General features: G+C 42.7%; 1 protein-coding gene across 3 annotated transcripts in view; it reads right to left on the bottom strand.

Annotated features, from left to right (window-relative positions):
* Positions 1–18,104, bottom strand: part of CDC16 (cell division cycle 16) — a 35,339-nt gene extending 17,235 nt beyond the window's left edge. For 2 of the 3 annotated variants that reach the window (XR_008665757.1, XM_055335815.1), the window contains exons 1-12: positions 17,679–18,102; positions 16,329–16,383; positions 16,130–16,227; positions 15,292–15,330; positions 14,794–14,934; positions 12,967–13,126; positions 11,911–12,002; positions 11,397–11,530; positions 10,458–10,537; positions 9,075–9,124; positions 8,112–8,185; positions 5,944–6,069 (exon numbers count right to left, since the gene is read on the bottom strand). Coding sequence is in view for 2 of the 3 variants with exons in the window: in XM_055335815.1 (XP_055191790.1) it covers positions 5,944–6,069; positions 8,112–8,185; positions 9,075–9,124; positions 10,458–10,537; positions 11,397–11,530; positions 11,911–12,002; positions 12,967–13,126; positions 14,794–14,934; positions 15,292–15,330; positions 16,130–16,227; positions 16,329–16,383; positions 17,679–17,726 (1,097 nt within the window). In the remaining variant the exon portion in view is untranslated. Of the gene's footprint in view, positions 1–5,943; positions 6,070–8,111; positions 8,186–9,074; positions 9,125–10,457; positions 10,538–11,396; positions 11,531–11,910; positions 12,003–12,966; positions 13,127–14,793; positions 14,935–15,291; positions 15,331–16,129; positions 16,228–16,328; positions 16,384–17,678 lie in introns of all 3 variants that reach the window. The other variant, XM_055335816.1, reaches the window with a different exon arrangement.
* Positions 18,105–27,073: the final 8,969 nt, after the last annotated feature.

Raw genomic sequence — 27,073 nt, 5'->3', positions numbered from 1 at the left:
GAACAGAAAGATAAAAGAGTGAACAAAAATGAACAGAGCTTTAGACACCTATGGGATGCCACCACACACACCAGAGTCTGCATGATGAGAGCCCCAGAAGGCAAAGGGAGACAGAAGGGGCAGGAAGAATATAAACCAAATAGTATCTGAGCTCAAAAAAACAAACAAACAAAAAAAAAAAAAACTCCAAATAGAATACTCAGAGATCCACACCTGGACACACCATAGACAGACTACTGATAAAGCACCCCTCAACCTTTAAAGCAATAAGAAACTGCAACCAGGGGGGATGCCTGGGTGGCCCAGCGGTTTAGCGCTGCCTTCGGCCCAGGGCCTGATCCTGGAGACCTGGGATCGAGTCCCACGTCGGGCTTCCTGCATGGAGCCTGCTTCTCCCTCTGCCTGTGTCTCTGCCTCTCTCTCTGTTTCTCTCATGAATAAATAAAATTAAAAAAAAGAAAAAAAAAGAAAGAAAGAAAAGAAACTGCAACCAATAACACACAAGAGATTCCTATTAAGATTCACACCTGACTTCTAATCCAATACCTGGAGACCAGGAAGGCAGATGGATGACATTCAAAGCGCTGAAAGAAAGAGTGCCAACCAAGATTTTATATCCAACAAAACCATTCCTGAAAATGAAGGTGAAATCAAAAATTTCTCAGGGCAACAAAAAGCTGAGAAATCCTGTTGCAGATTTACCTTATAAGAAACACTGAAGAGAATCATTCCCTCGGGCTGAAATGAAAAGGACACTAGACAGTAACTCAAATCTCACATTTAAAAAAAAAAAAAAAACAGCTTACTAAAAGTAACCATATAGGTAAACATAAAACAATATAAATGCATTTTTTAAAATATTTTATTTATTTATTCATGAGAGACAGAGACAAAGGAAGAGACACAGGCAGAGGGAGAAGCAGGCTCCCTGCAGGAAGCCCAATGTGGGACTCGATCCTGGGATCCCAGGATCACACCCAGCCGCAGGCAGACACCCAACTGCTGAGTCATCCAAGTGCCCCGACATAAGAATACAAATGTATTTTTGTCTGATTTAATAGATAACATAACAATTAGATACGTGTTAAGGGATTTACAATGTGTAAATGTAATGCATAAGACAACAGCACAAAGGAGGGAGGAGGAAACAGAGATGCATAGGGGTGAAGTTTTTATGTATTACTGGAATTAAGTTGCTGTGGTAAAATGAGAAATATATTTGGTCTTCCCGTGTTCTTCATACAGAGCACCTAAAACCCTCACAATTTCCTGAGTGGTGGGAGTGGAGTCTCTTTGTGATTCATGACCGCTTTTGATCATATCTGTTTATGCTAATTCAGGTGATTTAGGGTAGGACCCTGCAATAGCCTGGAGATGGAGCTGGTCACCAGAAGGACTACGTGATGAGAGGGTTGCAACCTTTGTTCCCACCCACTGACCTCCCAGGAAGGGAAGGGTTGGAAACTGAACTCCAAAAAAACTTTCAAACAATGAGCCCTAGAGTTTCTGGATTGGTGAGCACAAAGCAGTGCTGAAAGGGTGGCATGCCTGAAGAGGAGTAGAAACCACGCGCACCTCCACACATACCTCGTGTGTGCCACACATGCCTCGTGTGTGTGTCTCTTCCATCTGGCTATTCCTGAATGTATCCTTTATAATAAGCCAGAAAATGTAAGTAAAATGCCTTCCTGAGTTTGGTAGGTCATTCCAGCAAATCATCAAATCTCAGGAGAGGGTAACGGGAACCTCTGATTCATAGACAGTCAGAAGTAAAAGTGGCCTGGGACTTATCACTGGATCTGAAGTGGGGAGGGGCAGTCCTGTGGGGCCAAGCACTTAACCTGTGAGGTCTACACTAAGTCCAGCTAATGTCAGAACTAAACTGAGCCAACAGTCGGCTACAGAGAAATACAAATTAAAACCACCATTGATACCTGTCAGAATGGCTAAAATGAACAAGTCAGGAAACGACAGAGGTTGGTGAAGATGCAGAGAAAGGGGAACCCTCATGCACTGTTGGTAGGAACCAGCCACTCTGGACAAGTGTGGAGGTTCCTCAAGAAGTTGACAATAAAAAAAAAAAAGAAGTTGACAATAGAGCTACCCTACAACCCAGCAATTCACTACTGGGTATTTACCCTAAAGATACAAAAGTAGTAATCCAAAGGGGCATCTGCACCCCAGTGTTTAGAGCAACAATCTGTGGGAGGAGCCCAGATGTCCATCGACAGATGAATGGATAAAGAAGATGGTCTGTATATACAACGGAATATTACTCAGCCATCAGAAAGGATGAAATCTGGCCACTTGTAACAATATGGATGGAGTTAGAGGATATTATGCTGAGTGAAATAAGTCAATTAGAGAAAGACAATTATATGATCTCATATATGGAATTTAAGAAACAGGATCATAGGGGAAGAGATGGAAAAAGAAAAAAGAAAAAATCAGAGACGGAGACAAACCATAAACATTCTTAACCATAGGAAACAAAGTGAGGGTTGCTGGAAGGAGAAGTGTGGGGGGATGAGGTCACTGGGTGATGGACATTAAGGAGGGCACATGATACAATGAGAACAGGGTGTTATTTAAGATGTATGAATCACTGACTTCTATCTCTGAAATTAATAATAATTATATGTTAATTGAATTTAAATAAAAATTTTAAATAAAAAATAAAAAATAACTGAATTGACTTATAGGACTTAGCTCATGTCCAGCGAATCAGAGAACTGGTTGTTGGTGTTGGAAAGTCCCATTTTTGGTATTAATCCAAATTAGACTGGTTTAAGATGTTAACTATAATCTTCAAGAAAACCACAAAAAAGAGCTCAAAAAACATACTATAAGGAAAAACCATGGAATTAAAATGTATGTTACAAAATATCTAAACAAAAGGCAGTAACAAGAAAGAACAAAAGAGACATAAGACATAAACAGAGCAAAATGGCAAACATAAATTCTAAACTTATCAGTAATTTTATAAAACATAAATGAATAAAATTCCATCAAAAGGCAAGACATTCACAGAATGGATAATAAAACCACAATCCAACTACATTTTATCTATGAGACATACTTCAGATTCACAACAAGACACAAACAAGTTAAAAGTAAAAGGATGGGAAATGACCGACCAAGCAAACAGTAACAAAGAGAACTGAGGTGATTATACTAATATTGGACAAAATAGACTGAAAGACAAAATCTGTTACCAGAGACAATGAAGGATGACCTTCCATAATAAAAGGCTCAATCCATCGAGAATTCAACAATAGAGATCCAAAATACATGTAGCAAAAACTGCCAGAATTGGAGGGGAAAAGAGGCAGTTTAACAGTAACAGTTGGGAGGCTTCAATACTCCATCTGTCATAACTGGTAGAATAATGGATGGAGGATAAAAAAAGGAAACGCAATCAGACCCAAGAGATTACAGTGATAATACTGTACTGGAAAAAAGCAGAATTCTTAAGTGCACCTAGAACATTCTAGGTAGACCATGTTAGATCATGAAACAAGCCTCAAGAACTTTGAAAGGATTGAAATACATGCAGTATGTTCTCCAACCACAATGGAATTAAATGAAAAATCCTGAGTAGGAAATTTGGGAAATTCACAAATATGTGGAAATTAAACATATTCTACATAACCAGTGGCTCAAAGAAGGAATCATACAGGAAACTTAAGATATTTACACAATTTCAAACATTTATCTGAACACAGGGCAAGTTAAGAGAATGCAAAGTTTTTCTGATGAGGAAGAACTAAAAAGAATAATGCTTATCTTGATGAGCTGATTTGAAAATTTACTTGGATAAAGTTTGTTAAACTGGGAAAGTATCACTGGTTTTGATTTTTAGGTAGGAACTAACAAACAACTAACTCTTGTGGGTTTGTGAGCATCCAGGAAAAAAAGCAAGCATACTCTAGCCTGTGCTCCTAAGAAACAACCCACGGCAAATTATGGAGATTTTTTTTTTCCTGCCAATTTATCAGATTGACAGATTAGATCTGTCATTCGTTAGGGTCTGTCTACATAGATATGGGAGCCAAGCTTTAGCAAAGCACTGGAAAAAGTCACATGTCTTGGTGGATAAACAGGAGAATCTTGGGCTAACTATTGAGGACCATGTAGGTAAATCGATAAGGGGCTGAACAATTTTAACCTGGAGGGTTATTTTTTTTAAGATAGATATAGAATAGATATAGATATAGATATATAGATATAGATATAGATTGATTGGAGGGGAGGGGCAGGCCAAGGGAGAAGCAGATTCCCCGCTGGGCAGGGAGCCTGACGTGGGACTTGATCCCAGGACCCGGAGATCATGACCTAAATGGAAGGCAGATGCTTAACGGACTGAACCATCCAGGTACCTCTGGAAGACTGTTTCTAGTACACTGGTATTAGGACTCAATTTATACATCCCCCACCTCAACCAAATTCATGTTAAGCCCTACCCCAATGTGACTACATTTGGAGAAGGCCTGTGAGGAAATAATAAAGGTTAAATGATGTCGTAAGGATGGGGACCTAACACAATAGGGCTGGTGCCCCTGTGAAAGAAAAAATGCCAAAGCTCTGTCCCGCCGCATGAGGACAGTGAGAAAGTGGCTATTTGCAAGTCAGGAAGAGCCTTCACGAAGACCAAACAGGACAGCACCCTGACCAGCGTTTCCCAGTCTCTGGAGCTGTGAGAAAGTAAGTTTTCATTCTTTTTTTTTTTTTTTTAATTTTTTTTATTTATGATAGTCACAGAGAGAGAGAGAGGCAGAGACACAGGCAGAGGGAGAAGCAGGCTCCATGCACCAGGAGCCCGACGTGGGACTCGATCCCGGGTCTCCAGGATCGCGCCCTGGGCCAAAGGCAGGCGCCAAACCGCTGCGCCACCCAGGGATCCCCGTAAGTTTTCATTCTTTAAGTTACCCAGTCTTTGGCACTTTGTTAAGGCAGGCTAAAGAGACTACCGCAACTAGGGAGCTATTTCCTTTACAATATGTGCAGGGATGACAAGTTAGATATAAAAGTCATATACATCAAATCTAACAGAATTGAAAAAAATCTGGGGATCATGAATATTAGATCCAGAACTGGGTGCCAAAATAAGTCTGATAGCCTGAAAAGGGTTAAACCTAACAAAAGGACATTTAGTGCAAATGAATAGATGATCCCCTTCCTGAATAATACAAGCAAACAAATGAAGGCAGCTAACTTTTACTGAGTGTGTTCTGCATGTCAGGTGTTGTTCAAAGTCTTTGTTATTGTCTCAATGACTCCCAGAAATAAGTACTGTGATTACACTTATTTTCAGGAGGGTACATAGTTTGCCAAGATCACCAGGTGGTGACTCTAGACCAGCCCTCTGAACTGCTGTACTCCTACTGCCTCTCCAGAGATGGAGGCAGTCCACACAAAAGAATATGGTAGGCCTCGGGTGAGGGGAGTCCAAAGAGAGTTGATAGGAGTAACAGCAATACTCCACTCCCCAAAGTAAGATACTCTTAGGGCACACTTATATCACGGAATATCAATATACTTAATATTGATATATCAATAGAAATCTGGAACACTGGCAAATATAGTCCACTAAGCCCAGAGCAAATACCTTTTGGAATTAAATAGACTATAAATTAACAATTTGCTCATGAATACTTTCATTCTTGCATGAGCATGTGAGAAGGAGCTTGTATCCTCACCTCTTCCCTCAGCTTTATTTCCTATTTCCCTTCTGTATTGGTTATGGTGAACTGCTAGGCAAAATCACTACAGCAGACTCTCTTTCCCTCAACTTCCAATAGTTGTTTTAAATCATAAGCTACTAACAAGACACAAGTAAGATAATTTGATTCAGTAACTAAATGGGAGTGGCAGTAATAGTGGAATTCTCATTCTGTGAGCAAAAGCAATCCTTCATGGATTTTACCACCTGCTCTGTCATACCCTTTCATCAGCTGTGCTGCTGTAAAGTAAGCAGCCATGGCTTGGTCGTGCTCACTCTCAACTGCAAATGAGTGTCCATATGCTACCCACGCAGGCCCGTAAGTCTTCTCAAGTGTTGTTGCTTTGCTGAAACGAGAGATGCCATTCTAGTAATATATTCATTCTTAAATTGTTAACCTTATATAAGCTGATGGCTTCGAAGATATTAGAATTAAATAAATAAATGAGCTCTCAACATACTAAACACATAACAACTGTGTTAATTCATTTGAAATAAAAGTGCTTAATAGTACAAGCAAAATTTTAAGAGATCCGCTATTTTTTATTTATTTATTTATTAATATTTTATTTATTTATTCATTGCAGACACAGAGAGAGAGAGAGAGGCAGAGACACAGGCAGAGGGAGAGGGAAAGAAGCAGGCTTCATGCAGGGAGCCCAACATGGGACTCGACCCCGGGTCTCCAGGATCACACTCTGGGCCGAAGGCGGCGCCAAACTGCTGGGCCACCGGGGCTGCCCGAGATCCACTATTTTTTAGCTAAAATAGTTGAACCCAATGGCATCTGGTACCGAAATATTACTTAATCTAGGAGCTTTGTTTCACTAATGGTGGTAGCAGCAACCATTTAATGAGGCACCATGTTAGGTGCCTTATATGCATCACCTACTCCTAATAACTTGTAATTATTTATATTTCATTTTATTTTATTTTTTAAGACTTATTTATTTATGATAGACATAGAGAGAGAGAGACAGAGACAGAGAAAGAGGCAGAGACACAAGAGGAGGGAGAAGCGGGCTCCATGTTAGGAGCCCGACGTGGGACTCGATCCCAGGACTCCAGGATCGCGCCCTGGGCCAAAGGCAGGCGCTAAACCACTGAGCCACCCAGGGATCCCCACAATTATTTATATTTTAAAGATAAGGATACTGAGCCTGGGAACATTAAGTGACATCCCATGGATGGTGGTAAGAGAGTCACTCTGATTCTGCAGACTGGATTGCATGGTCTCAAACAGTTATTAAGTAGTCTTCAGTCAGCAGACATACTGGTGACACATACCACAAAACATGGAAAACACAAAGGATGAGATTCTCATTTCCCAGCATTTTATTTTCTATTACTCAAATATTCCTTGTTTCATGGAGAGTCCACCACTAAATCAGAGAAGCATACCTTCCTACTCCACGAAAAACACAGTAAGTTCTTCTAAAATGCAAAACTCAACTGATCAGAGAACTCCTCCCTATTTTCTTCCTTGTGCAAGGTCCTTCTTTACGTGTCACCTACCAGTTTTCCTAATAAGCCGGGGATACAAGTATTGTATCATTTCCATTTTAAAGAAAACAGGGTCAGAGAAACTAACTAGTAAGTGGCAAGACTTGCATTAGAATTCAAATCTGGGTCCAAGGTCCATACACTTTCCCATTTTTCTGTACTTGAATAATTGAATAATACTGGTTAGCTTCACTTGGCTGCATGGAGTTCCTGAAGGTAAGACCACAACAGACCCTCATATAAACCAGTTCACTAGGGCAAGAATTCTGTTCTTTTTTTTTTTTTTTTTAAAGGTTTTATTTATTCATGAGAGACACAGAGAGAGGCAGAGACATAGGCAGAGGGAGGAGAAGCAGGCTCCATACAGGAGACTGATGCAGGACTCAATCCCCCCGGAACTCCGAGATCACGTCCTGAGCCAAAGGCAGATGCTCAACCGCTGAGCAACCCAGGCACCCCCAAGAATTCTGTTCTATAGTCACATTTAGTGATCCTAATCTCACAGGGTTTCATATAATTTCACAACTGTTAACAAAAGAAGTCCTAAAAGTAAAAGGTTATAATATTTATTATCTTTGTAAATGAAAAACAAGTTTCAAATTACATTATTGTTTCATATTTCTTCAAGTTTATAAATAATGATTTAAATGTATTGTAAGTTCCTTGAGAACAAGATCAATGACCACTGACTTGAATCTCCCCTCATGACATCCTATAAAAAGGTACATAATTGATACAACTGAACTGAATCTGCTAAACAAATCATTCTTTCATATTGCTTTTAAATTACTTAACTAATTACTATATTAAAAGGATGAACAAGAAATCACTTTATAGGAAGCCTATAGGGGCTTCTTACAGGGGGAGGAAGACAACAGATTCGTACCTGAGATATCTTCTGGCATGCTCGTTTTTATGACCAACCATGAGATAGTAGCATCCCACCGCAAACCAAGATACCTACAAAGTTCAAAATTTACTGTAACCAAAGATGCTTACGTTGGAAATGGAAATCTCTAACAGATTAGGCCAGAGCATGGACTAGATGTTCCATCACATACATGTTCTAGCTCAAGCTACTCTAGTTCAAGTTAGAAACTTCTCTGAGACAGGCTATTAAAAGTCCTAGATGAAAAAAAAGTCCTAGATAAAAAAAGAAAAGATTCTTCCTCAAAGTGCCTTCAATGACGTCTGTGTAGGGTTCAACAGAAGATCTGGCTCCCAGAGTTCAAATGCCAGCCTGCGTCATGTCTTCCCTGGCTCGACCCTGGCTCCAAGCAGGAACTAACCAGGATCAACCTCATTAGCTGACTTCTCTTGCACTGGTTTTGCCTCTTTCTAGATTACTTTCATGCTGGCCGAGGATGGATTCTTATGAGAGCCTTAGGCCTTGATCCCTGACTTCTGTCTCTAAAGACCTAGTTCCTGATTCCAGTTTCAATGTCTGGGTGGTTGTGACCCACAGCAGTGGAGACACTGATTTCAATCACTGCATTGTTCAATAAGGTATCTTACATGTGCAGTGTGAAAACGCATTAGCATTACTCAGTAAGAGGTGAGAGTATGACTTTCACTTTCAATATTTTCTTTTTCTGTATGTCAAGTATTTTAAAATAAGTGTATATAATTACTATAACCAGAAAAAAGGATTTTTGTCTTAAGCTCTTGTTTGAAGATACTTAGAAAAATAAAAAAGCTCATGGACTGAAAAAGCTAATGCTGCTTCTAATTATCGTAGCACTAGGAGGTTCTCCTCCAACACCTTGAAATAAAACATTATTTGCTTGAACTTAAATATAAGCTATTACATAAAAAATACCATAATAAAAAAAGTTTTACACTTACTTACAGGATTACTAGGATATAGATCCACCAACTTATGAGAAAGATAGAAAAGTTCTACATTAGAGAAAAAGAAAAAAAATAGATCCAATGAATTTTAAGATACGACTTTCCTCCAGTTACAACTCTTCACAATCACACAGATTTTGTTCTCACAGCAAAAATTTTATACTTTTCCTTCTTTCTACGTAAGGAGATATACCAACTGCACAAGGCAGCTGTTACAGATTTTTCATTCACTCCCATTCCTTACCCAGTAAGTGGGTGCTGAGTGCTTCTGGAGTGGCACATGAGAGAGCACGTCATGGTACTTAAAAAGTAGTTTCACAGCTTTTGACCTATCTTAAAAACTGAGGTCTCTAACCCTATGGCCTTATGGAGCATCCATATCATCCACAATCAATCTGAGTAACCAAACTTTCAAGTTTATCAAATCAGCACAATGATTTCTTCTTGAGGAATGTGTAAGTCATAACATGCCATTGATGTTTCCCACATGCAGACTCGGACGCATTAGACTAAGATAGCCAGTGACTGCATCCATAACAAACCTCCGGGAAATGTCATGCTGCTGGTTCACAAACCACGGTTTGAGCAGCAGGGGTCTGGAATGGGAGTGTCTGGCTTTTTAAAATCCTGACAGAGTCCACTATTCAGCTTAAAAGACTTAAGGGCAAATATCATCCAAATATAACTAAGTTTCTGAAATGTTAAAATATGGAAAGCACAAGCAAAAAAAAGTCTGTCCCCCTCCAGTTTCTAAACAGTTACTGCCTGCTATCTTATCAATTTTCTTAGAGATTTACAAAAAAAAAGGAAAAACTGGCCCCAACACTATAAAGCTTATATAACCTAAACCACAAACTACATTTGAGAAAAGGAGGCACAGATTAAAGAAACAGTATTCTGCTGCATAATAGAATTGATCCTCAGTCACTCTGATAAGCCTTTCTTATTTTTTTTTTAAGATTTTATTTATCTATTCATGAGAGACACAGAGAGAGGGGCAGAGAAACAGAGTTGGAGAAGCAGGCTTCCTGCAGAGAGCCCGAGACAGACCTGAGCCAAAGGCAGATGTTCAACCAGTGAGTCACCCAGGTGCCCTAATAAGCCTTTCTTACCCTACTACTTTTATTGGAGAACTCCATTATGTTGTCACCTGCAATCTCAAATATCCAGGATTTGAGACAAAATTTCAAGAGTTACAGAAATTTTTTGTCTTAACAATTATTATTTTGTTTTAAGTAGGCTCCACACCCTGCGTGATGCCAAACACAGGGCCTGAACTCAAGACCCTGAGATCAAGACCTGAGCTGAGATCAAGAGTCAGATGCTCAACTGAGCCACCCAGGCACCCCAATAATTATTTTCATTTAAAAAAATTTTTTACCATTTGCTTTATTCAGCTCCACAAGTGTACCTATATGTACAGGTAAACAGTTTGCATGGAAAGGATCTTTCTCCATTACTCTGAAAGTCAAAACAACAGACTTACTGTGCCAGAAACAGTATGTAACAGAAAACTCATTAAAATTAGCAATGTCTAAACAGTCATTATGTAAAATACTGTGGGGTACAATACTTTTTTACTTTCTTACTTCACCTTGATTCAGTTAAGGTAATGATTAATTATCTCACAAGTGAAAGAGAAATTTCTGGTTTATTTGTTAGGAATAAAAATACACACTATCACATATATTTACTTTAAATCATTAAAACTATAACATAAAATGAACAATCCAATTATTTAGGATTAAAAACAATACGAAATATTAAACAGATGATAAGTATTTGTCACTTAAAATTTTTGTGAAATCAAGGATTTAAAGCAATCCTCAAGATTCATTCAAAATAGCATATGTGTGCTCACTTCTACAGCACATATAGTAAAAATAGCATATATAATGTAGCTAAGAGACAAGTCTGAATCAGGTGCACTGGAAAACTGGCATGAGGGGATGGCTTGGCTAGTTAGTGAGACTGACTGAATACCCAGTATCTAGAGGATTTTACTAAGTCCCTACTTTAACAAAGAATGGATTTTATAAGACTATGTGCCAGAACGGTATTTTCAAACTTGCAAATTATAGAAGACTGAGATGAGGGACATGTCTATTCCTAAAGTAATAGAATAAAACTACAAGCATGCATAAACCTGTAATTTGTTCTTTTAAGAAACAATTACCCCCCCCTAGTAACCTATAAAAGGTAAAAGCAACTTAAATTATCACCCATTTCAAGATTACTCAGAAAGCAGTCCCACACACTCCTTAGGTAAAACGGGACAGAACTCTTATGTTCCTACACAGAAACGAGTGGATATACTTACACAGAAGTAAGCTTGTAGCACATTTTAAAATCACAGTTATAATAATGTCTTTCAGCTAAAGACACTACCACATCCAGGTTCTCTTGCAAACCATCTACAGACTCGGGGAGGACAGTTTCACTAGGTTTATTATACTGCAACAGAGAAAGGTAGACATGAACTCAATGAGTGACACAAATCAAATGGCAGCCTCAATCTGGCTCGAGGGCTCAAGGCTGTGCACTGGGCAAGTGTGAGATTCAGAAGCTCTTAACTTCCTGGTCATTTGTCCTCTTCTCAATTAGCTGAACTCTCCTCTCAATTTTATCACGGAATTCCAGGGTAGGAATGTGTCCGTAGGAGAAAGACACGTTTTTGGAAGCTTTTTTAGGAATCATCATTTAAGCAATCTAAATCTATTCTTGCAAATGTGCTAAAGTAATAAAAATTAACTTTTAAAAATTTAGCTAGTAAAAGAACAGAGGCCAAATTTAGTAAAACATTTACATAAAGCAAATACAGTGTTTTCACTTACCTTTTTTAATTTGTTCTCAAACAGAAAGCGTAGCAATTCCTGTTCTTCAGTACAGAGCTTGCTAAGAGGTAGTGACTCAAGAAGTTCTTTTTCTTAAAAATGTTAAAAAAAAAAAAAATCCTCACAATATTTATGGGGGAAAAAAACATCAGCAATGAAAAATATTCTTCTATAGTTCTTGGTCTAAGTAAATCAAACTCAGAAGAGAAAATAACAAGATCAAAATGTACTAGAAAAACTAGGACAGTGGTTCCAGACCCAGGTGGTGAGAACTACCTGGAGGGCTGAGCCATGAAGCCTTTTAAGCGATGCTGCACATCACCAGATACAAGGACCAGCAGGCTGGTTTCCCAGCCTCACTCTGAGTGAACAATTCTGTCATGTTGGCTGTCCTAAGCACCACAGAATGGTTAGCGGGATCTCACCTCTACCCACTAGATGCCAGTAGCAAACCTCCCACTACCATTCTCAATTTGTAAAAATCAAGAATGTCCCTAGAGGGCAAAACCACTGCCCTAGGCTAAAATGTGCTTGAGTCCCATTAATACAACATCTCCACCTTCTCTCCATTTCTTGCGTTATGTTCCCTTCGTATTACTGCTCACATACTAGGTCTATGGTTCTCAGCCCTACCTGTACCTCAGGGTCATCTGAGAACTTTAAAACATCTGACCCAGGGCCCCAAGAACAGAGATTCCATTCCACTTGCCTGGAGTCGGGACCTGCACACTGATGTTTTTAAAGTTCTTCAGGGCTTTGAGGTGCAGCCGGGTTGGGCACCTCTGAATCAGAAGCTGAGAACTCGGCTGACACTACCTTAAGTCACTTCTCAAAAAGATGGTCTTATACATCAAAACCCCTAAAGACTCTGACAGCAAGGGGACACTGTAAAAAACTGTCCTTTGTAATGTGCTTCACATTTGAAGATGCTAAGGAAGTTAAGAGGTCTATTTAAACCTGCAACATTGTCTGCTCGATTCTACAGACTTCAGAGGAAAAAAAAAAATCCAAACACTATTAATTGTGCTAAACATAAAAACACTTGAGTTTCCAAACCTTCTTGGGCTGTCAACATGTGATGTGATGTTAAAAGATCAAATGCTTCAAAACAGTAGGCATCGAGCTTCAAAGCTTCTTTGTAGCTATAAGTAGCTAGGGCTCGGTTATCCAGGGCATCGTAGATCTTCCCCCGTAGGAGACAAATAGAACTCTTTATCTGTTGGAAAAATGAGGAGTCACATACTAAATCAATACTTCTAAACTTAATTTTTGATCAAGAATTATATATTACCTGAAGGCTGAGACTTTTCTTTACCTTTAAAAGGATTTGTTCCATCCCAACTGTTAGTATAAAGTAAAACAGGAAAACAAAGTAAAACTAATCTATCTATCTTAAGCTCTCCTCACTTCAACAATCTTTATAACTAGAGTACATGTCACTGCTACTTTGTTCCTATCCTGTCTCAGAGAGGGTAATGATTGAGATAGCAAAGAGCATACAAATATTAAATCAAACTCAGTTTGATAGGCAGATCTCAGTGAAAGAAACTTAATGTAGCAACACAGCACAATGGTCATGGGCTTGTAGTACTGGGCAGACCTGAGTTCCAATCCCAGCTCTGAGGCTTACTAGTGACTCCAGACAGGTTTCCTTCCCTCACGTTACTTACAAGGTCTTGTGAGAACCAGAAGGTGTAAGCACACATCAAGGTGTAGGCACAGTCGCCACTGCACTACCATTAACAAGAGGGTAGGGTAATCCATATTCCAGACTGTGACCCTCAAGAAATATGTAACTAGACTTATAGATGATCCAAAGATAAGCAGCTAAAACTGGTAAAGGGCAAAGAAGATTCATCAGAAAATCCAAACCTAAAAATATCAGAGGATATAACAAGCAAATCTTAGACCTATTCAGTACCCTACGACTTGTTAAAATTTTTTTAAAAAAGTGATTTCATAAATAACACATTACAAACAAACCATGCATTTCTTAGATAAATTAACAGATAAGCAGTCCAAAAATAATAATGGTAATAACCAAGCTCCCTCAAAAATACCTTTCTTAACAGAAAAATGAATGTGCTTCTTAGCACATAAATAGATTATCTCAAGAAGGCTGTTAAAAAAAATGAAAGAAAAAAAAAGAAAGAAAGAAAACAAGAATAACAGTCCAGATTAGTAATCTGACTGTGAACGTTATTGATTAGGCTACATTATATAACCTCTGTCAACAAGGAATTTGCGGGCAGATATGAAGTCTACAAACTAAAATATACAATATAACATAAATAGTAACACCTGACCACTCCCTGGAAGGAAGCAAACTAAGGTAATCAAGGTTTTCTGCAGGCTGCGGGTAGGCCATTGCAACACAGTAAGAAGGGGAAGGGTTAGGGCAGCCCAGGTGGCTCAGCGGTTTAGCGCTGCCTTCAGCCCAGGGCCTGATCCTGGAAACCCAGGTTCGAGTCCCACATCAGGCTCCCTGCATGGAGCCTACTTCTCCCTCTGCCTTTGTCTCTGCCCCTCTGTCTCTCTCTGGGTCTCTCATGAATAAATAAATAAAATCTTTAAAAAAAAAAAAAAAAAGAAGGGGAAGGGTTAGTCCACTTGCCCAAGTAGCTTAAGGCATCAAGTATGAGAAAAAAGATACCAAGTCAGCCTATTCCAGATTCAGGCATATGAGGACATAACTACAGCTTCCAACTAAGGACTCAGAAATGCCTCAGTATGTTTTTGTGTTTCAGCGACAAATAAGTTGGAAAGCAAACTGTTTTAACATGGTGATACTCAAAGAAAAGAAGGTGGTTTTTGTTTGCCATGTCCTGTGGGTAATTCTCACCAAAGTTACTGAAGCATGCTTATTACTACAGTGTGACTTACTGAGGACTGTGACATTTCCCAGTCACTAGAGGGGTCTTTCAAGCCACTTTCATCCTTTAAGCATTTCTCAAACAACCTTTTGTTGATTGGCTCCTCCATATCAAGAATATCAAGAGCTTGTTGATGCTCTTTTGCAGCATACTGTGTAAAAACCAGAAATACTGTTTATCACCCATGACTTCTAACACTAGATATACACATGGATACTATGTGTATATTTCAAAAGTTAATAATATATCATGCCAACTCATTACCTAAATTTAAAATGTAGAATTTAAATTTTAAAATTCTAAAACAATTTTCTTCTTGCATGTCAGATTCTAGTAAACTGAGGATATTTTATAGCAAATAATACTAAAGAAAAGAACATTTCCTCATGAAGTATTTTACTAATCTGCCAAGCCCGATCACCAGAATCCTTACACATATGTAAGGAATGCATAACATTCACATAATTAAACTCTTACCAAAGAAAATTGAAACTGAGGGCACACTTACATGGCATCTAGCTGCAAGGTAGCGACATGCTTCATATAGCTAGGAAAGAAATTATTAAAAAAGAGATCAAGATAATACATGCTCCCATTCTAAAAGAAAGCTATAAGCATAAAATGAAGAAAGCAACCTTCCTAATTTGTCCTTTTACTTTTGCAGAAAACCCAAATCCAGTCTTTTTAATACTATACTCATGGTGAACCTACTCCTCACTAGCACCTAGGATTCAAAAAGGAGTAAGGATCTGCCCTCGAGGAGGTTCTGGCAGGAAGACATAAACTACATAAACTCTGAAAGAAGGGCATGAGCAATACTAGCCAATTAAACGGAGAAAAAAGTGGGTAGGTCTAAAGGACTGCAAGTAGTCAGCATGACCCGGTTCAACACAGACTGGAGAGAAATCACAGAGGACTATTAATGCATCTGATTTGACCCTGTAGATGATGGAAAATCACTTAGTGATATGGTGAGTGCTATAATCAGGACTGTGTTTCTGTTTTGGGAAGATCACCCTTGTGATAGTTTAAAGGATAGTTAAAAAGAGAGGGAAAGTAGAAGTGGGAAAGATGTTACTAGAGAGACAAGAGGCTAAGACAAAACAGACGAAAGACCTGACAAGTACGAGGAGTAATGAAACGGAAAGGAATATCCATCATTTCAGGGTTATTTAGAAAACAGAATTTTAAAAACTAAGTGACTCGGCTGGAGGGACAAAAGGGAGATTAGGAATGAGAAAATTTCTCATTCAATCAGAAAAACTGAAGCCTTTAAAATAATTTTGACATTGAATCTATTGACAACTTTGAAAAGCTTTGGGAAGCTTTAAAGTCCACACACTTACTTTGTCCAGTTTTCGTGACCGAAGTGCATGAGCTGCTCTATGATACTGTGCTGTTAGGTAAAGACACTGAGCCAACCAATAAATGTCCTGGGGTTCCTCTGGAAGAAAAAAATCACTTAATTGGTCAGAGGTACAAGGAAAACTATAAAGCCTTTTAAAATACAGAAATCAGGAAAAAAAATTTAAAGTTGTCACTTACCATGAGAAAGTGAAGCTACTTTATCTGCCCAAAATAGAGCACTTTGATACTGTTGCTATATTAAAAAAATAAAAGTAACTGCTGTTATTTCAATAGTTTTCAACAGATATCTAATATTAGACTGCTATATAATAAATTGACATCTTAATACAAAAATGGTTTACATGTACCAGGGGTCTACCAATCATATCTCCATTTTACATGCAGCTAGGTGAGTTTTGGTTCAGTGGTACAATAAGAACATTACTGTAAGATCTTTGATAATCATAGCTCAAGAAGGTAGGATTTCTTTTCTTTGTAGAAGTGTAATACATTGGAAAAATAGATCAGTAGGTACCTAAAACACTAGAAAACTTAAACAATTATTTTGCAGTATCTCGTTAGCAGCGGTTCTCAGTTCTTGAATGCCAACTAGGTACTGTGTAGCCAGTCAATCTGGGAAGAGGAATGCTTCCAGAATGGTCACGCCTCTGCTCTGCTCGCTGTAAGTGCCCCCAGGGGTGGAAACCAGGCAGGCTCCTTCCTATTCAGTCTGCAGGGCCCAAGGGAAAGTGCTCAGCGGCATTTGCTCCATTTAACTGACTTGCCAAAATAGAGCCTCCAATGTACGGCAGGCATCTGGCGGCATAATCTCAGATTCACTCCAAACATTCCATATCAAATATGCTTTTCCCTCCCCTTCTTGGTTTCCAACTTATTTGGAGGGCATAAACTTGACAAAACCTAAGTGCTGGAATCAACTTCTTAAACACTGCTGTTCATTCACGGGCAGTGCAGGGAATGCAGATATTGTTAACATGAATTTTTAAAAATGCTGACCCCACAAAACACACTTATTTGTATTTTTATTCACTTAAGTCCTGCCAAATAAGATTACAACTAAACTTCTCGCAGTACACAGCACGTGCGAGGCTGACGGTCCCTCATCCACAAGGCGGGGGGGGGGGGGGGGGGCTGGGATGCTGGGGAGCTGTGGGGTGCGAGGCTGGGGTGCTGGGGGCTGCAGTGCTGTGGGGCCTGGGGGGCTGCGGGCCTGGGGGGCTGGGGGCTTGCGGTGATGCGGGGTTGGGGTGATGGGTTTCGGGGCTGGGGGACTGCGGTGCTGGAGGGCTGAGGGGCTGGGGTGAGGAGTCGCGGGGGCTGGGAACCCGCAGGGCTGAAGAGCTGGAGGCCTGCGGGGCTGGGGGGCTGCGCCCCTCCCGTGGAGCGCTTTACTCCGGGCCCAAGGCCCAGGCCGGGTCGGACCCGGCGCCGCCGAGACCGCGACGACAGCCACCCCCGCGGACCAGGGCTCAGAGCCGACTGGCCTCCCCAGCCCCCGGGCTCCCCCTTCCCGGTCGGGCGGCCCACCTGGTCCAGGTACTGCCGGACGCGCTTCCGCAGCCGCTCCAAGTTCATGGCCGAGCCCCTGCACCCACGGCGTCCTTCCCGCTCCCCGCCCGGCCCCGCGCAGCCCCAGGCCTCTTCCGCTCCAGCCGGACCCCGCCCCGGAAGTCCTCCGCACTCGCGTCCCCTCTAGCGCTGGAATCCGGCGTCGAGCCGTTGGTTCCGAGGCGCCCCGTCGGCCCCCAGGTGGCCGGAGTTCGGGGCTAAGCCCGGGCGCGCTGTCCTGCGGCGGAACCCCGGGGGGACGGGGCTGTGGCCGAGTCCAGGAGCGGAGAGCGAGTCGTGCCGGGGCGCCCGCGGGCCGCGAGGACGCGGTGCCCACCAGTGCCGGGGCCCCAAGACCGCAGACGCTGTGCGGCCTTTGCGGCCCCTGCTCCCCCTGCGGCCTCTGCTGCTCCTGCGGCCCCTGCGCCCCCTGCGGCCTCTGCTGCTCCTGCGGCCCCTGCGCCCCCTGCGGCCCCTGCTGCTCCTGCGGCCCCTGCGCCCCCTGCGGCCTCTGCTGCTCCTGCGGCCCCTGCGCCCCCTGCGGCCCCTGCTGCTCCTGCGGCCCCTGCGCCCCCTGCGGCCTCTGCTGCTCCTGCGGCCCCTGCGGCCCCTGCGCCCCCTGCGCCTCTGCGGCTCCGCCCCCTGCGCCCCCTGCGGCCTCTGCTGCTCCTGCGGCCCCTGCGGCCCCTGCGCCCCCTGCGCCTCTGCGGCTCCGCCCCCTGCGGCCTCTGCTGCTCCTGCGGCCCCTGCGCCCCCTGCGGCCTCTGCTGCTCCTGCGGCCCCTGCGCCCCCTGCGCCTCTGCGGCTCCGCCCCCTGCGCCCCCTGCGGCCTCTGCTGCTCCTGCGGCCCCTGCGCCCCCTGCGCCCTCTGCGGCCTCTGCTGCTCCTGCGGCCCCTGCGCCCCCTGCGCCTCTGCGGCTCCGCCCCCTGCGGCCTCTGCGGCTCCCGCGGCCCCTGCGCCCCCTGCGGCCTCTGCGACTCCTGCGGCCCCTGCGGCCTCTGCTGCTCCCGCGGCCCCTGCGCCCTCTGCGGTCCCTGCGCCCCTTGCGCCGCCTGGAGGCCCCAGGCCTGTCGGGGCAGAGCCCCCGCTCGTTGCCTTTTCGGGGCCCGGGGCGAGGCCCTCCTTGCCGGGCTTCCAGGGGCGTCACGTCCGCGGTTTGTTCTTCACCCATTGGAGCGAAGTTCCCGAAGTTCCCGAAGGAGGCAACCCGCGGAGACGGTGGAGCGTTGGCGGGCGGGGGTGCGGGTGGGAGCCGGGGCCGGGGTGCGGTCGAGGTCGGGGTTGGGCCTCGGGAAGGGGTGGGGACGGGTCCGTGTGGCGGCCGCGAGGCTGGAGACAGGCCAGCGAAGGAGTCGGAAGCGGGAGCTGGACAGGAAACTTCGCCGCGTGTGGGACGCAGTTCCCGAGGGAGCGTCCTGCCCGAGAGCCTTGCCCCACGGGGCCGCCGACGTGCGCCTGGGCCTGCCTGGGACGGACGGACATCTTCGGCCGCCTGCAGGGGAGCCCACGTGGGCGCGAGGAGGGAGCAGGCGCCGGGGAGCGCGACCCGCAGGGTGGGCGGACCACGAGGAGCTCCCACCCGCCGCGGACGAGCGTGGACCGTGGACGGGGCGTGAACAGCCTTTCCTCCTCGTAACGATTAACGTAATTGGACGAACCACACATGAAGTCAGAAGATAAATTGGAAACCTGTCGTAAGATGTTAGTTTCCTTTATATGCAAACGCACTATAAAAAGACCGGAGGCTCAAGAAATGAAATAGGCAAATGGCTGAAAATACAGTTCACAGGGAAAGAAATGCAGATGGATTCTAGATGAATGAAAGAAATCTTAGCTTCATAATAATAAGAATTAAAATCATAGTAGGATGCCACTTTTCACACGACAACGATCAAAATATTGGTGACGCTTTGTTGCTTGGAGCGTGAGGGAACAGACTCCCTCACATATTGATTTTTTCAAGTGACGTTGGTCTACTGTCTGTGGTGAGCAAGTCGAATGTCTTCCAAAACTAAATATGTACACTCTGCTCTAATGCTTCCACTTCTGGGAAACACCTCCTAGAGATACATTTTTCACATGTGTAGAATGATCTGCTTCGTAAGGATAGCCATTATAGAGCTGTCTGTCAAAACAGAAGGTTAGGAACGATTTAATAATCTGACAGGTAGGAAACCCATTAAAGAAGTCACAATGTACTCACATAGTGGAATACCCTGCAACTGCTTATAAGAACAAGGCATGGGTGCCTGACTGGCTCAGTCAGAAGAGCATGGAACTCCGGATCTCAAGGTCATGAGTTAAAGCCCATGTTGGGTAGAGAGATTACTTAAACTTCAAAATATATAATGAACAAGGCAGTTTTGTGTATGGATATGGAACAATCTCCAACAAATACTAAGGGGGGCAAAGCAAGGCCTAGGAAAGTGTTTCTCATATGCATCCATTTGGGTAAAATAGGAAACTAACCAAAGAATAAGTAAGAAGATCCTTTATCCCTGGAAGGACAAATTAGAAACCTGGCTACAGTGCAGAGCACTGGGAGCTGTGAGGAACTGTGAGAGAGGATTTTCCCTAGATATCTTGTTGTGCCTCTAGAATTTCTGACCATGTACATATATTACCTTTTAAAGGTAGATACAATCGTTATAAAAGCCTAAGAAAGAAAGAAAATGCAGAGAAAACACCAAAAAAATTGCAGAGAAATGAAAACAGCATAAAACTTCCTATAAAACATCCCTTTAACTCAAAAATTCTTAGCACTTTTGTGAGTAATCTGCCTTGTCCTTTTCTGTGCATACACATACACTGGTAACATGTTGAAATTTCTATATCTTTCCCTTCTCTTCACCTCTTCCCAGAAATAATCACTGTCAATTATTGCTGTATACTGTCAATTATTGTCATACTTTCTGTACTTTGAATGTACAAATATCGCTTTTCTACAAAAAAAAAAGGGATGATATGACATGTAATTATTCTGAGAATTCCCTGGTTCGCTGGTATACATTAGAGATCTTTCCCTGTCGGGACCTCCTTTTTTCTTTTCAACAACTAAAAAGTGTGTTGTGTCATATTCATTAGACCAGGCTGGGTTATGATGCCATACAAACTAATCCTTCAAGTCACACCTGAGTGGCTGTGTTGGTTACGATTATGTGTCATTGGGATGCCTGGGTGGCCCAGTGGTTGAGCGTCTGCCTTTGGCTCAGGGTATGATCCTGGAGTCCCAGGATAGAGTCCCACATCGGACTTCCTGCATGGAGCCTGCTTCTTCCTCTGCCTATGTTGCTGCCTCTGTGTGTGTCTTTCATGAATTAAAAAAAAAAAAAAAAAGATTATATGTCAATTTGACTGGAGCATAGAATGCCCATATCTTTGGTCAAATGTGATCCTGGGTTTGTGAGGTGTTTTCTATAAAATTAAGATTTGAATCAGTAGGCTGAGTAAAGCAGATTGCCCACCCTAACGTGGGCCTCATCTAATTCATTAAAGGCCAGAATAGGACAAAAAGGTAGAGTAAGAGAGAATTTGCTCTCCACCTAACTGTTTGAGTGGAGACATTCATTGATCATCTGCCTTGGGAATCAGACTCAGACTGGGACTCACACCATTGACCCTCTCAGGTCTCCAGCTTGCCGACTCCCAATCTCAGGACTTCTCAGCCTCTGTAACTGCATGAACCAATTCCTTATAACAAATCGCATATGTGAACACACACACTCCTCTCTCCTACTGGTTCAGTTTCTTGGGGAAACTCAGAGCAATACAATGGCCATTTCAGTTAAGGAGTCTTTGAGGTCCCCAAGCTGGGCTTATGTGTCCCTCCTATACTTTTTATAACATTGTATTTTCCTTTTTTAAAAAATTTTTATTTATTTATGATAGTCACAGAGAGAGAAAGAGAGAGAGGCAGAGACATAGGCAGAGGGAGAAGCAGGCTCCATGCACTGGGAGCCCGATGTGGGATTCGATCCCGGGTCTCCAGGATCGCGCCCTGGGCCAAAGGCAGGCGCCAAACCGCCGCACCACCCAGGGATCCCAACACTGTATTTTCCTCGGAGAAACACGATCGTAACTACCTGTTCATTTTTCCATATCTGTGTTCTTGAAGGTAAGTACTGTGGGAGAATGTAAGGAGAGGAAAATAGAATTTCCTCAATCAAACCACACTTGGGTATTCAAACATTTGGCAGAGTTCTAATTTTGTTTCCTAATCTTCAATTAGTCCCTGAAATGAGTCTTATCAGACTAGTGTCAAGGTGTTGGCAGGGCTGTTTTCCTTCTAGAGGCTCTAAGGAAGAACTCAATTCCTCAGCTTTACTAGCTTGTAGAGGCTGCCTGCATGACTTCTTTTTCTTTTTCTTTTTTTGTATGGCTTCTTTTTCTATCTTTAAATCTCTCTGACTCTGACCTGGTCTCACTTATGATAATCCTTGTGATCACATTGCACCTACCCAAATAACCCAGAATATTTGCTTTATTTAACAACCTTACCTGAATCACCTCTGCAGTCTTTTTGCCATTTGAGGTAACACTAACTAGATCAGGAATTCAATATCTTTGGGGCTGTTCTGCCCTCCACCCTACCTAACCAAGTCACCAACTGAAAGGTATGCCTTTATTACAAGAGTAAGAAAATATGGGTGGATCCGAGAAAACCCACCCTTCCTCCTTGAAACCAACTCAAAGTACGTAGACTACCCCTCCAAGGACCATCTCATCTCTTCTTTTCAACACCATAGCCAGTAATTTACCCACTTCTTGCTGGAGGATAGCCATGTGGTGGTTCAGATCTTGGGTACGTTTCTCAACCTCTCTGTGCATCGATTTCTTCATTTGTAAAATGGGGATGATAACAGCTCACACTTTGTAGGGATACATATAAAGATTCAATGAGATAATTTAAAGTGCTAGGATCTCGCTGAACATACTGTAATTATAATATATATATATATATATGGCATTACATTCCATTGCATTACATTTTTAATGGCAATTATTAGTAGTGGGAGTAGTAGTAGTCTTGAAAGCAAGTCTGAGGAACAGAAAGTAGCAGCATAGAAATTTATCTTGGCCATTTCCCAGATCCATCTCAAAATTGGACACTTTGCTCCCGTGTCATTTGAAGTCTCTGAGCCATGACAGTTCTTGTTTACTTTCTGGGCTATTCCACTCTATGTAACAGCTAAAAAGTAGTGACCAAGCTGCCAAACAAACTCAGATCGGTCTGGAGTTTTTCTGTTGTGATAAGGCTGGCCAGGTGACTTTTCAAGTTTAGAGTCTTTATTGAACATTTTTTTGGAAAGATTTTATTGATTCATGAGAGACACAGAGAGAAAGAGGCAGAAGCACAGGCAGAGGGAAAAGCAGGCTTCATGCAGGGAGCCTGATGTGGGACTCGATCCTGGGACTCCAGGATCACGCCCTGGGCCAAAGGCAGGCACCCAACTGCTGAGCCACCCAGGCATCCCGAACATGTTTTATTAATATATATGTCCCAGTTACATATTTGAGATGAATAACAAAATCACAGATACAATCTAAAAATTTCTCTCTATCAAACTCATTTCTAAAAAGACAAAATAGTGAATTCAGTTTGGGTTACAAGCCCTTAGTAACTAAATCACTTTGCTGTTTCCCCGATGTGTTGAAGTGCACACATCTTATTCCATTCTGCACAGCCAGGCTCTCCCACTGTCTTCTTGTATTAAAAGCTTTGCTGCAAAGAGACTTCATAGAGTACACACATACCCTTGAAAGTACAGTTTATCCTTTTTCCCCCACCTTGTTCTTTCCTGCTCTTGAGGGCAGCTCCAGTGTCCTCTCCACTTTCAATCAGGGGATTGCTGAGACATCTGACTATCTGAAGAATCTGAACCATGGACCATGTCTTTTCAAAGTCCTCAAGATCTTTAAGTAGTAACCAATTTCTATAGGAGGCTTCTCCATTTCCAAAGTACCTCCCCATGTAGCATGTTATTCCCCTCACAGCTTCCTGTGTTGTGGGGCATCAGCCTCACCGTGGAGAATGGGCTCTGAGTCTCAGAGATTGGATGCACTTGGCACTAGGGTACTGGCTCACTCTGAATTTTGAGCTTGCAGGACATTCTCCAGGAGGCACAGGCAGGGTACTTGCTATTGTAAAATGACTATGAGTCTCAGAATGTTCTAGTTACTATCATTTCTCATTTCAAACATTGTTGCTGGAAGTATTTATAAGCCATATCAGCTGGCTTTACCAAGTTAGAAAGTGTAGGAGGGGAAACACAATGATGGAAGGTCTAACTCAAGGAGCATCTGGCCAGATGGTGAACTTGTCAGCTATACAAGGGATTATACATCCCCCTTCTCCCATTATTCCTCCTTCTCCTCCTTCTTCCTCCTCTTCTTTTTCCCCTCCTTCTCCTCTTTCCCCTTCCTCCTCATCCTCCTTCTCCTCCTTCTTCCTCCCCTTTTCTCCTTCTTCTTCTTCTCCTTCCCTCTTCCTCTTCCCCCTCTTCCTTCTCTACCTCCTTCTTCCTCCTCCTCCCCTTCTCATTCCTTTTCTTCCTCTCCTCCTCTCCTCCCCTTCCCCTCCTTTTCTTCCTCCTCCTTCTCCTCTTCCTTCTCCTTCCACGGTGTTAGTAAGAAGGTGGCATGGCTTTCCCTCACCTAATGCTCGACTGCTTCATAGCCAGGCATGTAATCCTGAGCCCTCACGGGCCCTGGAGTACCTTGGCCTAGTCAGCTACTTCATGGCACTTTGACTACATTGGAATCCTACCACAGAAGGAACAGTACTTTTTTCTTTCTGGAATAACAGTTTAATCAGGATTTGAATTTGTTTTCCCTGCCTTTCACATTTCATCAGATCACCACCTGTGGACTTTCTAACCACCCTATTCATCTTCACAGTTCTAATCAAGGATGTGAAGTAAAATGGTATCCAATACCCATGGTGCTCATTGGACTCAGAACATGCAGGGATAGTTGCATTATTTTAGGTAGCAGCAATTTAAAAAGATATACAACCAGGGAGGGTATGTGCTTGTGTTGGGCACAATCTTCCCTCCACTTTATCCCTCATACCTATACCCGTGACCTAAATGCACCAGTCAGGCGTCACTGCTCAGGTGTCTCAGGGTATAGTAAAGGCCAAGGAACAGCCAGAGACTGTTTGCAAGGGCCAGCAGAGTGACATGGGGCAGTGGGAAAGATGGCTTACCCTCAAATAGTCTGCTTTTCTACAGGAGTAAGTCTCACTGCCTTCAAAATGGGAAGATGAAGAGTCATGTATAGAAAGAGAACAGGTTACTGAGGTCACCAATCAAGTCACAAGTTATATTGGATAGTAATAAATTTTCATTCAAGGGTTTCTAAACCCCTAACCCAAGATTTTTTCTGGTGTCTTAACTAGTCTGAAGTCAGCCAAATACTGGGGAACAGCTGTACATTGATATTTGTATGCAAGTCTAAATTTTGTGAAATTTCATATGCATAAATCTGTCTTGCTGTTTTTGTTTCTGTTTTATGATTCCTTTCTTAAACTGCCCATGGAATACAGTCAGGAACTCAAGGCATGGATTTTCAGTATGACCAGAATATTAAATATCTCAAGTAGTTTCTCAAGAATTTAAATTCTCTGAAATAAAGAGAGAACAATAGTCTTATTCATTGGATTGAAAAGTGTGACATTGTTACCACAGGAGAGTAATTTAAGAATTGGTATACTCTTATTGGCTGAAATTGGAAAAATACTGAGGCTTTGAAAGGATATAAATTTATTAGAACACCAATGATTTGCAAACATCTCTCTTGTCACTTTGCATGACAATATTTTTGAAGATTTTATTTATTTATTCACGAGAGACACACAGAGAGAGGCAGAGACACAGGCAGAGGGTGAAGCAGGCTCCCTGCAGGGAGCCCGATGCGGGGACCCTATCCCAGGACCCCAGGACGCCCTGAGCTGAGAGCAGCTGCTCAACCACTGAGCCACCCAGACATGACAATTGTACAAATTTGGAATTAACCAAACTTCAAGTCTCCACTCATTATGCTTTTGATAGAGTAGGCAGTTAGTTAGACATTTGCTAGAGGCAAAGAAGGTGATAAGTAGATGATATATTAGAAGATCTTAAATGACACAACATCCTGACTCTGTGGTTTTTCACATTCTGGCCTTAGAGCTTCCAACACCCCAGGGCTGTAGCCAGAGAGCCACAGGTGCAGAACAAGTGCTCTACTCTTCCACCTCTGACCTAGGGTGACCTACAGCTTCATTATCATATGTTTGCACTGTGGTTTTGACCCATTCTCCCCCAGACAGACGGCCTTGACAGTTCAGCAAGAAGCTTGTAGGGCCAAATACTCACCTCACAACTGGTAGGAGGAGGTGGAAACAACCTAGCCGGAGACACCCCCCTTCTATGACCCATAACCTCTGCAAATGGAAAAAGAAAAGACACCCCCCTGCATTCCCCACCTCTGGGCCTGCCTGATCTCATACCCTGAGTGTTCTGTCCTTAATGAACTGCTTTGAGCTTGTTACCTTCCTTCTGGCCGGTTTTTTTTTCAATGTCTATTGTCATGCAAATCTTTCATGGGGAATCCAAGAACCAAGACCTCCATTCTCTCCTACTGGTAACATTTTCCTGTGTCGTGCTGGGTTTGCTGCAGGCTTCCTAAGCATCTACACCAAACAGCTGGTTAGACATTGGTCAGCTGGCTCTTTGTAAGCTCTGATGAGCTGTCAGTGTCTCCAGCAGAGCTAGGCAGTGGTAGTTTGGAGTGCTACCTGCCCAGATGCCAGGGCCCCAGGAAGGCTCCATGTGATAATGCAAGAATCCAGTTTTGTTTTCCTGAGGAGAAAACAAAAACTTCTTGGTTAATAAGTATCATTTGAATTAATCTCCATATAGATAAATAATATTTGATAAATAAATGTTAACTTAAATTGACATTTTATGTTGGCTCATAAATGTACAGCCTCATGATACCTGCTCTCATGGAAAGTGAGACCCTTGCAAGGGTAACTTGCCTGCTCAGGATCACAGTGCCAATCACCACAAAGCCACAGCTAAAAGGTGGATATAAGGACAACAATGACTTCTGTTGTCTTGTCCACTAGTGACTCTAAGTGCGGTTAATGCAAGGTCTGGGGGAAATAGTTTAGGGTAAATGATCATTTCAGAATCTTCAGAGTACTGCTGACTGATTGCTTCTGGGACCTGTGCTCACTTGAGCACAGGGAAATTGATTACTTGTTCATTGTGACACTCTAACAGCTGAGTGTATGCAGTATGGTTGTTTGAACACGTTTCGATCATGGAATACTATTGGTTCATTTGTTATTTTATTCAGTTGGTCAAAGTTAGGGCACATGATTGGG

This window comes from Nyctereutes procyonoides, unplaced genomic scaffold, assembly GCF_905146905.1.
Source record: "Nyctereutes procyonoides isolate TBG_1078 unplaced genomic scaffold, NYPRO_anot_genome, whole genome shotgun sequence".
Taxonomy (NCBI): domain Eukaryota; kingdom Metazoa; phylum Chordata; class Mammalia; order Carnivora; family Canidae; genus Nyctereutes; species Nyctereutes procyonoides.
Note: the sequence above shows the minus strand (reverse complement) of the source record. Positions and strands in the feature narration are given on the sequence as shown.